This window comes from Passer domesticus, chromosome 15, assembly GCF_036417665.1.
Source record: "Passer domesticus isolate bPasDom1 chromosome 15, bPasDom1.hap1, whole genome shotgun sequence".
NCBI lineage: Eukaryota > Metazoa > Chordata > Aves > Passeriformes > Passeridae > Passer > Passer domesticus.
In genome coordinates, this window is record NC_087488.1 from 2114915 (window position 1) to 2128947 (window position 14033).

At 50.2% G+C, this 14033-nt stretch overlaps 1 protein-coding gene across 7 annotated transcripts in view; it reads right to left on the minus strand.

The window, feature by feature from the left end:
• The window catches only part of UBN1 (ubinuclein 1), a 35588-nt gene that overhangs the window by 6750 nt on the left and 14805 nt on the right, over window positions 1–14033 (minus strand). The window contains exons 12-18 of one of the 7 annotated variants that reach the window (XM_064390743.1): window positions 13364–13507; window positions 10576–10626; window positions 9478–9520; window positions 7940–9163; window positions 6299–6551; window positions 5913–6002; window positions 591–2965 (exon numbers count right to left, since the gene is read on the minus strand). In XM_064390743.1, coding sequence (XP_064246813.1) covers window positions 2913–2965; window positions 5913–6002; window positions 6299–6551; window positions 7940–9163; window positions 9478–9520; window positions 10576–10626; window positions 13364–13507 — 1858 coding nt within the window. In that variant the 3' untranslated portion in view covers window positions 591–2912. Of the gene's footprint in view, window positions 1–590; window positions 6552–7939; window positions 9164–9477; window positions 9521–10575; window positions 10627–13363; window positions 13508–14033 lie in introns of those variants that run through there. The other 6 variants (XM_064390744.1, XM_064390745.1, XR_010348236.1 and 3 more) reach the window with 6 other exon arrangements.

Consider the following 14033-nt stretch of genomic DNA (forward strand, 5'->3'; position numbering starts at 1 on the left):
AAAACACCAAGATTATTCATTTTAGCTGTTGGCACTTTTCCAAGGGGAAACTGCTGGAGCAGCACTTGAGCTGGGACTAATGAGCAGCATTAGATGGGAGTGAAGTGCACTAAAGAATGGGACTGACTGCAGAACAGTGGATTACACTGGGATGGTACCTTTCAGAGACCATTCACTTCCCTTTGCCCAAATTTCAGCTAATAGCCAAACCCTGGGGAGCTCTGATGTCCACAAAAGCAGTCATAATCATTCCCTGCTTATCCCTCCTGGCTCTGGGGATTTACACCACTATTTTACCTTTGTGAATGAAGGGATCAGGGAGGATCTCACTGCTCCTGCAGGGTCTGAGCCCCACATGTCCTTTCCAGCAGAGGCCAACTTCAACCATTAGGAGCACAGAGAATGAAAAGAAACATTCCTACCCCTGCAACAGCTGTAACACAGCTGCCATTCACTCACCAAACAGGAGACTTTAAAACAGTCAATAATTCATTACTCACTCGAGACACAGACGAGCATCCAAGCTGCAACAGAAATTCTTGGAAACAAAGTCGGGGAACTAGAGGTAAGGAGATTGGGGGAAAAAAGCGTTTTGGAAAGTTTGAAACAATTTATTGAGTTGTTCTGTACAAGATTAACATTTTTCATACCACCCCCACCATCTTCAGCAAGACAGTGCCAACACACATAAAAAAAAATAGAATAGTAAACTGCAGCTCTTACAGCCAAAAGGAACTGCCATCCCCAGGTAAGTGCCATGGGAGCCTATCCCTCCCCATTCCATCCTGGAAGCGCTGCCAGTTGCCTCACCAAGGCAGAGGTGCCAGCCTGGCTCCCCATCAGCTGCTCTGCGTGGGCCTGCCTTGCTGCTCCACACCACTCACTCATTCATCATAGCATGTAAAGAAAAAATATCCCACAGAATTTCCACCACATAAACGTTTCCCTGAGGCAAGAGGCTTCGCTAAATTCCTAGAGGAGGGATTCTGCTCCGGCCGCGCGCGCGGGCTGCCCAGCAGAAGCATTCAAGTGAAAGCAGAGAGGGAGGAGAACCAGTACCACTGAGAGCCCCTATCCTGCCAGGTGTCCCAAGCTTTCAGCTCCCAGGGGAAGGTGCCAAGCACCCCTCAGGGTGAGGCCTTCAACAGGAACCACACGACATCAGAGTCCACCAAGAAATGCTGTGCTTCGTTTACCCACACGAGTTCTGTCTTTGGCTCTTCTGCTACAACCTAGGTATTTTCTGTAAACAGACTTGAAATCTGAGCTGTATCCCTTCATGTGAAATACAATCAACTCACTGATCTTGGGCAGTTATGTATCAGCTCAAATTGAAAACAGTCTTTCTCAGATCTTAAAAAAAAACAGAGGAAACTAAAGCAGACATTTGCTGGTATCCTGGGGTCAGCATCCTTCCCCAAAGCTCAAGGAGGAAGCTACAAGCTTTTCCTTGGAACACCAGTAAATTCTACATGGATCAGCACTACCCCTGCACAACTGGGACATGGCTGGGGCGGCCTGAGAGAAGACAGACTGGGCAGAGCAGGAAACCAAACCTCAGAAAGCTCAGGTGGAGCCTCAGCCTGCCCTTAGCCTGAAAGGGGGTGCACAGGGGGAGGATTTAGCTCTGAAATTAAAAAAATTAACAACAAAAGACACCCCCCCAACTGTAGATGGTCCCTGTTCCTGCAGCTGTGCAGAGCACATGATCCTGGTGCAGGTACCATTGAGGGGAGCAATGTTTTTCTCTGGAATTCATTTGACAGGTCGTGACCTTGGTTCATCTCACTCAATCCCTCTGCCCACCAAACTGATCCTAACTCACAACCCTAGGAAAGAATGGCTTTAGGGGAGGGCCTGGAACCCGCCTGCACATACTGGGATGAGAACTGGTGCTCCTGCTGGATTTGGGACTGTGCTCAGTCACCAGGTCACCGCTGAAGTCCAGACAGTGCAGCTTATTTTTTTTTTTTTTCTGATGTGCAACCATAAAAAGCTCTATTAAATAAACCAGAATACATTTTAAATACAGAATGATTAAAAAAGGGTTGAGGAGCACACAAAATAGGGCTGAAATGTGTGTCACTAGTCCATTCTTGCTCCACCATACAAGGCACTGGAATTATGTCTTCCGATCCATGTGACATGCTAAGAAGTGTCCCATTCAATCCAATGCATTCGATGGCAATGAGGATAAAACTGAGCAGGAAAAAAGCATCCCTTTGGAGGGAAAAAAATCCAAAAACTCAAAAGAAGTACAATTCTAAAAGTCGATGACTGCATCTAAAAAGGTCTTTAGTCTCTAGAGAGTCTTCCTTCTCCTCCAGAGGGGAACATCAGGTGGTTCCTCAGATTCACCACACAGGAAATGTTAAATCCTCCAATTAAGTGTAGCACAGTTTTATAGTACAATTGGAAAGTTACTCAAATGTCTTAAAGAAAGCACTGGCAGTGCTAGAATTATCCATGTAAATCCAAAGCAGAAGAAAGAAGCACCTTTCATACCCTCCACAGGGAGACCAAGGAGGTAACTGGACTTGGAGGTACTTGGCAGCTACAGACACAGGTGGGTGGGAATCCTGCAGGACCACCCGAGCCTCCCTGCGAGTTCCAGCTCCTGCCAGTGCCAGGGAATGCAGGAAGGGCAGCAGCAATAAACAGTGCTACAAAAGGCTCCTCTCATCAGGGCATGGCTCCAGCTGGCCCCATGTGGGGGCTCAGCTCTGAAAGCCTCTGAGCAGACGCCCCAATGAGTTCCTTGTTGCAGATCAGTTTCTCCAGTTGTCATAAAAAAAAAGAAATAGGAAAAAAAAAAAAAAAAGAAATCAAAAGACACAGCTGGTATCCAAAGTCCATGACCTGTTCCTCTGGGTTTTATCCTATGGGTGCTGGAGCTCCCCTCCTTGCAGGCGTCACAACTTGCGCTGCTGTGCATTGGACCCTTTGCCGTGAAGCTGAGAAGCATCTGAAAGAAAATAAAACAGCTGGGAAGGGGGCTCAGCACCCCCTGAAGGGCAGCTGGGACAGCCAGGCCTCTGCACAGAGGGAAAGACCTACTCTTCCTTCCCAGCACCAAGGGATCAAGAAGAAGAGGATGTGCTTGGAGACATCTCCCTGCTGGGAGCAGCCCAGCTCCTGAGGAAGGGACAAGGGAAGCACTGAGGGTCCCCTGGGGGCCCCCAGCAGAAGCCCCATGGCACAATTCCAGCTGCTAGGGAACTCCTTAGCCTGTGCCCTTCTCTAAATCCACCCTGCCACATCTCCCCCTCCAGGAATCCCAAAATACACGCTCTAGTTGCCTTGCACCTCCAGGTGGTTGGAAGTAACCCACTGTACATTTTTGCTGTTGTAATCACAGAATCACTGAGGTTGGAAAAGTCCTCCAAGACCAGGGAGTCCAACCTGTGACCCATCCCCAGCTTGTCCCCAGCCCAGAGCACTGTGTGCCACATCCAGGCCTTCCTTGGACACTTTCAGGGATGGAGACTACAAACCTCCCCGGACAGCCCCTGTCAATGCCTGACCACCATTTTCATAAAGAAACTCCTCCTGATACCCAACCTGAACTTCCCCCTGTCTCCTCTTGTCCTGTCACTGGTTTTGTGGGAGAAGAAGCAAACCCCTCACCTAGAAACTCCTTTCAGGTAGGGCTTTAGGTGCTTTATTGTTTATTTTTTAAAGTTATTTAATTAGGTGCTTTTTAAAGGAAGGCTTTAGGCACCCACTGATAGCAACAGGATCCATAGGAATCTCACCACTGATGGAATAGAACGGAATGGATGTGGAGGACAAGAAAAAATGCACTGAAGAGAGAAAAGGAAGGAAATTTAAAGAAGCGAAAGTTTTCCAGGAGAAATCAAAACCACTTCAGACTGTGATGAACACATGGGAGTACTGAGACGTGCAGCTAAGCAGCAGTGGCACCCAGCAATGCAGCAGCAGCTTCTCCTCCAGGCCAAGAACAGCTCCTTTGCATGCAAGAGCTCAGCTCAGCACATCCCATTTCCACATTCCCAGCCCCAGCACAAGGAACCTCCACCAGCAACACAAGCACCAACCACACACAGGCAAGAACTGGATGCTCTTTGCTCACAGGCTCTTGGATGAACATGGATATAAAAGCACTTTTAAATAAAAGGCATCAACATTCCCTTGCATTTGCAGCAACTTCCCACACACCCGGCAGTGCTCACACAGCAATGCAGCTGTGTGCAGGTGTTGGCACAGCCAAACACAGCTTGTGCCACAAAACACAGGAATTCATTTTAAGGTTATGGGAGTCACTTAAATATCTACTGTGCTCTCCTCCAAAACACCAGAATTGGGAATGTTCCAAGAGATGGCAGCACCAGGCTCCATCCTCAATCTTTAAGTGAAAACAACAAGTGAGAAAGCAGGTCCTTGCTGAAGCTGGATCCATGGTCAATTTTCCTTCACTTATTCCCAGTGGTCTTTTGTCTTCTGGCCCTGCATCCTGCTGAAGAGTTCATCAAAAAGTTCTTCTGTTATAAGCCCTATGAACAAAGTGATCACTCAGAATTCCCTCAACTAAAGGGACAAAGAGCTGGTCCTCAGTGACATGGAATACATTCCACAGCAGGTGCAATCTCTGATGTCATTCCAGGAAGTGTGGTTTACACACAGGAAGGGTCTGTCCCACCAGTGATCACTGCCAGGACCTTCTTCAGCTCTACCACACCAGCGTGGCACCACCCACATCAAACTTCAGCAAAGGAAACAAACCAAACCAATTATTTGCATTTTCATGAGTGCACAGTGCACTCTTCCTTCTCCAGCAAACAAGCACTGTGCTCAGCAGCCAAGGGCCTTTTATTCCATGACTCCTCCAGGCCACATGGTTACCCATGCACACAGCCACAGGACCAGGCCAGCACTCCTAAATCAGGCTCACTTAGCCCAGGAAGACCATCCCAACAGGAGCAGGTACTAAGATAATGGCACTCAACTGCACCAAAGTGCTAAAGAACACACCTAAGAAAGCAGGAGTTATCAGGGGAATACACAGCTCCCTGGAGCAGGTAAGAATGATCTGCTGGTGCTGAATTTCAATTTTCCTTACTTCTCTCCTTCTTTGGAAAACTCTTGTCTTATGCATCACTTCTGCAGGCATCAAACTGGGGCAGGAACAGGCTTAACTGCCAAATGCTCACGTTGTGAGCAGCAAGTGGAGCAATCTGCATTTGCACTACAAACTTGTGAAGGAGATGCTGGCAATTAACTCAGTGCACAGACACAAGACAGTCTGGTCTGACACATTTTATGTAGGCCACCAGGAACAAAACTCCCCAGAACTGGAATATTCATTCCAGGGCAGTCCTGGCAGGCTGTGCACAAACAGGCACAGCTTTCATCCTGGCAGGATAATTCTGAGTATCTCCAGGAACCAACACTTGCTGTAAGCACTGAGGACTCATCATTCCAGAAACCACAGAACCCCAGAATGGTTTGATTGGAAGGGACCTTAAAGCCCATCTCATCCCACCCCCTGCCACAGGCAGGGACACCTTCCACTAGCCCAGGTTGCTCCAAGTCCTGTCCAACCTGATCTTGGACACTTCCAGGGATCCAGGGACAGCCACAGCTTCTCTGAACACCCTGTGACATGGCCTCACCACCATCACAGCCGAGAATTTCTTCCTAACCATGGAATGGTTTGGGTTGGAAGGGACCTTAAAGCCCATCCTGTTCCACCCCCTGCCATGGGCAGGGACACCTTCCACCAGGCCTGGTAGCTCCCAGCCCCTCACTCTGTACTTTGGAGAGGCTTTAGTGACAACCACACAGCTGGAAAACATGGACAACCCCTCTGGCTCCAGCCCTGAAGGAAGGATCTGCTGAGATAGAGGGAGACTCACGAGGCAGAAGACAAACACGAGCATCTAACAAGTTACCTGGCAAACTCTGTGGTAAATGAGTGGACAGGGCAGAGTGTGGGAGTGGCGCTGCGTGGTGGGGGCTGGAGTGCAAACCAGCCAGAAGACCTAGAGAGAAAAACAAAGAGAGGAGAGGGAAAAAGGAACCAATACACATCCAAGACAGAAATGAGCAGAGGAGCTGCAGCAGTTAGCAGAGGTCGGGTTCCAGTTATTGACACTTCTGGGTGAGCTCTAGGGATGTTCTCCAAATGCAGCTGCTGGAGATACAAAAGCAGGGACCACAGCACAAAGCAACAGCCAGAGAGATGGGCTGGTGTGCAATGGGGCAGCCCAGCAGAGCAGCGATGGTCTATGTGACAGCACAGCACAGGTGACACACGGGTGACCAGCAGGATACTCACTGTGCCCGAGGCCATGGTGGAAAGTTCCTGGAGCAGGTCCCGTAACTATTGCATCCTTGGAAACTCCTGCTTTTGGGGAGGAGTCGGAACTGAAGGAGATGACATGGAGAGGGAAAGAATGAATAGGAGAGATAATACCTAACGGGGTGGAGCTCAGGGCAGCTGGCAGCTTTGGGTTGTTGGACTTGTAGGATGGAGCCAGTACACTTAAGGAGGAAGAGCTTGTTAGCAGCACAGCTCCACTAGTTCCTTTCTGCAAAGCAATGAAAAGGTCAGTCAGGAGAGGGAGAATCAAGGTACGGCATCATTCAGACTTACAAATCTGCAAAACATAGAATGCTTGAGAATTCCCCCTTGGAAAAGCACCCTCCCAGCCAGGGCCCAAGAGATGCCAACACCTGAGGCCATCTGCACATGGACATTGGCAAGTCAGCTCTTCTGAATGTGGCCGTGCTGGATTTGCCTCCACAACTCCCTTGCTCTGGAATTGTGCCTCCATTAGGCAGAGGAAAGGTTTCCACACTGCCTGGGAGTTCCAGGGGTATGCTTCTGACTGACTTATGGCAGCACACACTGCTGACAACTCCAGGCACCGAGGTCTGACACCCAAGGCACCCCAGGATGTTATTCAGGATGTCTCTCATGGAGACAGGCACCACTGGGGAGTGCTGCCCAGCTCTCTAGCTCAGCAACAGCCAAGCTACACAAGCTGAGCAGTACATGCTTTCCATTTCAACACACTCCTTGTATTGCCAGCTCTTTCCGTGGGGCACAAAGGAAGGCAGGCAGGAGCAGCCAACAACAAATGAATACAACATTAGGAACTATTACTTTTTTGCTATAGATAAAAATGAAGCCCCTTATTATCATTAAGTAAGACAATATTGTAATAACACAAGTTTGTAGTGACAACCCAGAAGTCCTTCCTGAAATGTTCTATCCCAAAAAATACTGGGAAAATTTCTCCATGGAAAGGGTTGTCAGGCACTGGCACAGCCACCAGGGAAGGGGTGGAGTCAGCATGTCTGGGAGGATTTAAATGCCATGTGGATGTGGCACTGGGGACATGGGCTAAAGGTGGCCTTGGCAGTGCTGGGGGAATAGTTGGACTCAATGATCTTCCAGGGCTTTTCCAACCTGAATGATTCCACAGTTCTATAACCACAGGTTATTTACTCTATGGGCCAGTCATGACAAAAGTGCCAATAATACTAAAATGACTTGGAATAATTTAAAGAAGGCTAAGTTTGTAGATCTAAATAATAATAAATTCATCATTATACTTTTAGTTTATGCAATAAATTTTATCTCTTGTGATAAATAACCTTACTGCACTTTCTCTTAATCCGAATGGGAGCCCTACTGTTCCATAATTAACAGAGCCAGGGCAGGACCATGACATAGCCTGGGCAAAAACCGCCCTTTGTAAGGCAGCACAGTATTCAGCTTAGTGGTTGTTTAAACTGAAAATGAAAGCTGGAATTCTGGAGGGCAAGCCCAGGGCAAAGGCCACAACTTTCTAGTCTAAAGCAGCTAAAAGAAAATCCATACAGTCATTCAAGAACTTCAGCAACTGCTTTTGAAGTGCCCCCTTTTGAGGGCAGCTGCGAACGAGGCAGGAGCTCCAGCACAGCCCCTTACCGGCACAGAGGTAGAGGCTGCGGTGCTGCTGACCACAGCTGGCTTTAGGGACGAGGTCAGCAACTTGGCCACCCCCTGGGTGCCCCCGCTGGAGTCTCCGTTGGAGCCTCCAGGAGGTGCCACCAGGGTCAGCTTCTGGGCAACGGGAGGTTTCTTCACGGAGGAGCCCGAGGCCGGGCGGCTGGAGGCCGAGCCCGGGGACGGGGCTGCGACGTTGGGGAGCAAAGTCCCAGAGGAGCTGCCCTGGCTGGCAGGAGCTCCAGAGGAGCTGCTGGAAGAAGCCCCGTGCTTGGAGAGGGAGCCAGCAACAAAAGGTGATTTGTAGGATTGTCCTGAAGAGCCGGAGCCACTCGAGTGCTTCCCGGCGTAGCTGAGAGAGGATGAGGACAAGCCTTGGCTCTTGTGGGAGCTGCTGGAGTTTTGGGTGCTGCTTGGGGACGTGGAGGAATGGAAGCTCTGAGCTTTGGTTGATGACTTGACCTGCTGGAGGAGGGAGCGCTGGGGCAGAGGGGTGGAGGATTTGGGATTCTGCAGTTTGACAAAGGGAGCTGGGGAGGTGAAGGTTTTCTGGAGCTGAGCACCAGGGTGGAACACCTTCACCTGAGAGGCCGGCACCGGCGCCGAGGCTGGGGGCCCGTGGCCTGGCCTCACCAGGCTGTGGTGCTTCTGTTTAGGCTGGTGGGCATCAGGGAGGATTTTGCTGGGGGAGGCTTGGCAGGAATGCTCTTTGTAATTAGAGTTCTCTGTCTTCTTGTCTTGAGAAGACTGGCCCAACGCCAGGGCCTGCTCAGCTAGGAAGTTTAGAGGAGACTGGAGGGAACCAGAGGATGATGTAGGGGAAGGGTTGGGCTTTGGAAATGTCCTCTTCTCCTCTGAGGATGCAAGAGCTGGGATCTTCTCTGGTGGAGCTTTTGGAGCTGCAGGAAGAGTAAAGTCAGGGCTTGCTGCTGCCCTGCTGTTCAGCACAGCCAGTTCCTTGGACACTGCTTCCAGGGAGGAGGTGGGGTTGTGGATCAAGTCCTCATCCAAGGAGTCATCCTTGAAGGTGGCAGGAGTGGCAGTGCTGCTGGCAGCTTGGGCTGTCCCAAGGGACAGGAGCTCCCTGGTTTGGGCACTGATGCCCAGGGCTCCTCCCTGGGACTCTGAGGACAAGGCCAAGGTGCTGCTCGAGTGCAGGGAAGGGACAGACACCGACAGCTTCTTGTCTGGCTTGCAGGAAGAGTCCTGGAACAACATCACAGGAGAAGGCACAGTCAGAAAAGAGACAGGGATTCTGCTGAAAAGGGGAGGGAAAGTTCACAATCTGGGAATAAAAGGCAGGATACACCTATTCTATACCCGTGAGTCCCCACTTCCCTCCTAACTGCCACTGCCATCAACTTTAGCTGCTGTTCCAGTTGTTTTTTCCAAGCCAGATACTGAGCAGAGCCATTTCACAGTAGCTGGTGTCAGATACAAAGCTCAAACACAGGGTTCAGGGTGGCAGTCACTTGACTTTTGGCACATACCAACCATGAGAACCAGAAAACAGAACTCACCTTCACTTTCACCTTGGTAGGAGCTATAACCTTCTTCTTCGCCCTGTTTGGAGGAAGACAAGAGAAACATGGCTCAGTGAGTGCCCCAGGGAAGGAGCCAGCTAGGGAGCACACCTGGGCCCTGCTGGTGATGATCCACTGGGTCTTTGCAGGGAACAGAGGCAGCATCTCAGGTTGCTAGGATTCAAAACCACATGACATTTGGTTGCTGCTCTTGGAAGCCCCAACTCCCACCCAGGGAGCGGATCAGGGAGTGGAGCAGTCTTGGAATGGCACAGAGCAGTGAAACACCCACACACACAGCCTGCACCAGCTGCAGGACCCCACTGCTGCCCTCCTACAGCAACGCCCAGAGAGAAACTGGCACAGAAACTGTTCTGCAGAAGTTACTCCCTGCTTTTGGGTTTCCCAGAAGAAGCAAAAGATGCAAAAGCATCTGCCAAACTCCCAGAGAATAGATCTGGTCAGATGCAATCCCTGAGCTGCTGGGTGGTGTGGCTGAGGGAAGGATGACTCTGCACCCTATCCCACCTCCCCTCACTCACCCAGTGCCAAGAACAGGACTGTCTGCCAAGCTGACACCAGCCTAAATCCATGTCCTCATCTGTTATCAACCACCAGCAAGATCCATGAGACCCCTTGGATTAAAGCCCCTGCCCAGCTGGATTCTGATAGCTCTTGGTTTGCCACCCACCTTCACCAGCCTGAGCTCATGGTGACCCTGCTTGAACCAGGCAACAAGAAAGAGGGAATCCACAATCCAGCAAGGACCAACTGAACAGGCTGCAGTAACCACACTCCACTTGACCTCCCTGAGCCTCCCGGGCCCAGCACAGAGGCCTGACTCCAGGCTGTTGAACCGGAGGCAACCTGGCTTTAAAGTTGTTATTTTTGAGCTTGCTGAAGGCTAAAGCACCTGAGGAAAGTGTTGGGAGATGTCACACACAAGCAGCTGCTCTCCCTAGACCTCCCCAAAGGAAGCAGCACTGATCTATGAGGGGGGAGCCAAGCAAGCTCAGGTGCTCCTGCAGGATCCCCCCAGGCCCCAGGGAATGGAGATCAGCAGTTTTCACTCCAGAGGAATGCTGTGATACTCACAGAACTGATGTGAGGTGTCCGTGTACACGCCTGCTCTCCTTAAACAGTGTCCTAAGAAGGGAAGAGAGCAATGAGAAGTGATATCCAGCAAGACCCAGTAGAGCAGCTGGGATCACTGGAGACAGAGCTGCACAGTACAGCAGGGACTTGGTGAAACTGAAACCACAGAGAGCAAACAAATATTCAGCCCTTTGCCAGGAAGATCATCCTGAGCTGCCCCACACAGCTCTCTCTGTGCTCGTAGGCATTGGAAAGGCTATTAAGGCAGTAGCTGGACAATGTCTAAGGAAAAAGGCTCTTCCAGCTTAAAAAGACAAAGGAGAGGCAGGATCATCACTCAGGGCCTTCCTGCTGCCAGAGATCATCCAAGAGCTCTTCAGCCTCCAGGAGAAAGTTCCCTTCCTGTGCCTCTCACCCAGCACTGAAGGAGAGAAGGGTCTGTGCTGCCTTTGTGTCCCCAGCCTGGAGCTGAGGTGACTCTGTACATCACAATCCTTTCTGGAAGGACTGACAGACTGAGCTTCATCCAAAGCCTGCACTACTGAGGGTAAAGCAGAGTCTCCCCCAAACACTCTCTGACCCAAACCAGCTGCCATTCAGCTGCCCTCCTACACGTCAGGGGGGAGCTACAAACATCCCTTCGGTACTGGCACGTGGAATGTGATTCCTGGCTGGTATTAACAGACTTCTGTTATCATTTGTCTCTTAAAAAGCAAGCTTATGTTAACCTAACAGTCTGGTAGTCATCTCTTAGTGCTCATGGAGGAAACAGACTCATGGCAGGGCCTCTCTAACCCATCCATGAAATTGCTGCTCTGTCCACCTTCTAGTTCCTCTTACAGATGACCTTCTGAGATCACGATGACAGTGAACCAAGCTGACTTATCCATAAAATTGTTACAGTTTTCCTAGAGCCACCAATCCCTCCCTGTGGCTGTCACTCTACTCTCTGTCTTTAAACCACCAAGTCAGAGAATATCTTGAGCTGGATGGGACCCAGAAAGATCAAGTCCCACCAGAAGAAACCATTGTCCTTGAGCCAGTGGAAAGCAACCAGGAAATCCACTTTTACTGAGGTATTACTTACTGTACTTAATTCCACTGGAAGTGCCTCCTACACTGAGTCCTGGGTGCCCAACAACGGTTTCACCATCAAACTTGGAGTTGAAGATTTTAATTTCCATTTATTCCAAGAAAAGTTTTTAAAACTTGGCAAGCTGAGCCCCTCAGGCTGGATATATCTTCATTATCTAAGCAGGAATGTTCCCCCACCTCCTAATGCCTCTTTCAGCTCCTGCACCACCACACTACAACCATGCTGAGCACTGAGCTTCCTGTGCACATGCAACTGCAACAAACAGCCATGGACTTCTCTGACGTGCCACTCATACTTACTGCTCTTAGGAACTGCTACCCACATCTGCCTTTAACCCCCAACACCCAGAAAGCAAACTCAGCAGAGAAGACAGCACTGACAGCAGTGCCCAGCTGGTGAAATGCAGAGACAGATCGTGGAACAGCCTGGGCTGGAAGGAACCTTAAAGATTCCAGAAGTAAGACTGAAGAGTTGTCCTTTCTTTGAAAGTACTGAGCAAAACAAAGCAGGCCAGAAGGTGATGACAGTCCCAGCAGAGGGACTCTGCCATTTGTGTGGCTCCCTGCCACTGCCAGCTCGAGGGCAGGGATGATGGAGAGTGGGAAAGAGCAGGAAACAGCAGTAAGGGTACAGAAACCACACCAGATTCTACTGACTCCAATAAGCCCCTAAAACTTTTCTACTTTGCCTTCTTTTGGGAACACTCCAGAGAAAACTTCCCAAAGTGTCTGAAAAATGTATCCTTTGTGATTATAAAGGGATCTTTTGTAATGCAGAGCCAAGAAAGCAGAGACTGGCCCGTGGGCCTGACCTCAGTGCCAGTTCTACCTGCCAGTGGCACCTGTGTAACATCAACGTGGCACCAAGGCCACTCAGCACTGCCACTTACAGTCCTGGCTGCACTCAGGCATTTGTGGGGTGAAAAGGGACAGGTGCAGGGCAGGGCTGCCATTCACAGGGCCCTTCCCAGCCTGGAGGAAGGGACCAACACAGACCTTGTGAAGCTCAGTGAAATCCAGCTCCAAGTGCTGCAGCTGGGCTGGAACAACCCTGGGCAGCAGCTCTGCAGGAAAGGACCTGGAGTCCTGGGGGGCAAGGGAAGGGAAGCCACTGCTGCAGAGGTGTCCTGCTGAGAGCAAACCATCCCCTGATCCCCTGCTCAGCACCTGGGAGGACACATCTGGACACAGACCCAGTTTCAGGGTCCCCACAATCCAAGAGAGATGCCAGCAAACTGAAGACATCCCAAGGAACAGGGACACACGCCAGCCAAGGAGTGGTGGAGGGAACTGGGTTTGCTCAGCCTGGACAAAGAGAAGCCCCAGGAGGAGTCTAAAGTCTAATGGCAGTTTTCCACTACCTAAAGAGTGGTAGGGACAGGAACAAGATGGAGCCAGACCTTTCTCAAAGATGCACAGTAAAAAAACAAAAGCAGGGAATATTCAGTTCAGTGCAGCAAGGGGCATTCTTACAGGAAATAAGGAGAAAAGATTTCATGAAGAGTGATCAAGTACCAGAACAGGAGCCCAGAGATGCTGTGGTAATCTCCATCCTTGAGAATTTCCAAAATTCCATACGCCAAAGCCCTGAGCACTCTGATCTAACTCTGAAGCCAGCCATTCCCTGAGCAAGGGTAGGACTAATGACCTTCCCAGGTCCCTTGGGACAAGGAATCCCTTGATTCTTGCTCACCTGGCCTGCATCCAGCCTTTTGGCCAAAGGGGCTTCACCTCTCCTTCTAGGAAGGTCTTCACATAATCCTCTAGAGACTGAGCCTTATTCTTGTCAAGGTCATAACCATCCAATTTAATCTTCACCAAGTGGCAAAGCAGCTCCCTGAGGAACAGGAAGATTTCACATACAGTTATGCAGATTGACCTTTCCCACTTGGAGATCATTCTCTTTATCCAGGCTGGATAAACACACCAAGACACTCCTGGCTCTTGCTAAAATAGCCCTGCACTGCCTCCTCAGAAAGGAGAAGGGAAAGGCACAGTCCTTGCTCTGTGTGTGCACACACGTGGATGCACCAGGGAGAAAAGTCTTGTTACCCCTTCCCAGTGTGATCTCCTGAAACAGCTGAGGCAGCAAACCAGTGCCAGAGCCACAGGCACCAGTAACAACCACAGAACTGAACCTCTCAGCAAGGAGAAGGCAGGAAGCACAGCTGGCTATGTCCTGGATCAGCAGCACAAATTGATTTGCTCTAGAATAAGAAGAAAAAGACAGCAGGATTGATTTTCTTTTTACTCTTTGTCACTCTCTCCTATTCTCAGCACTCCTTTCTCTGTCAGCCCCCTGAGTGCCAGGGGCAGCAAAACCCAACAGCTTCAACTGCTTCCACAACCAGAACCTGGGCATG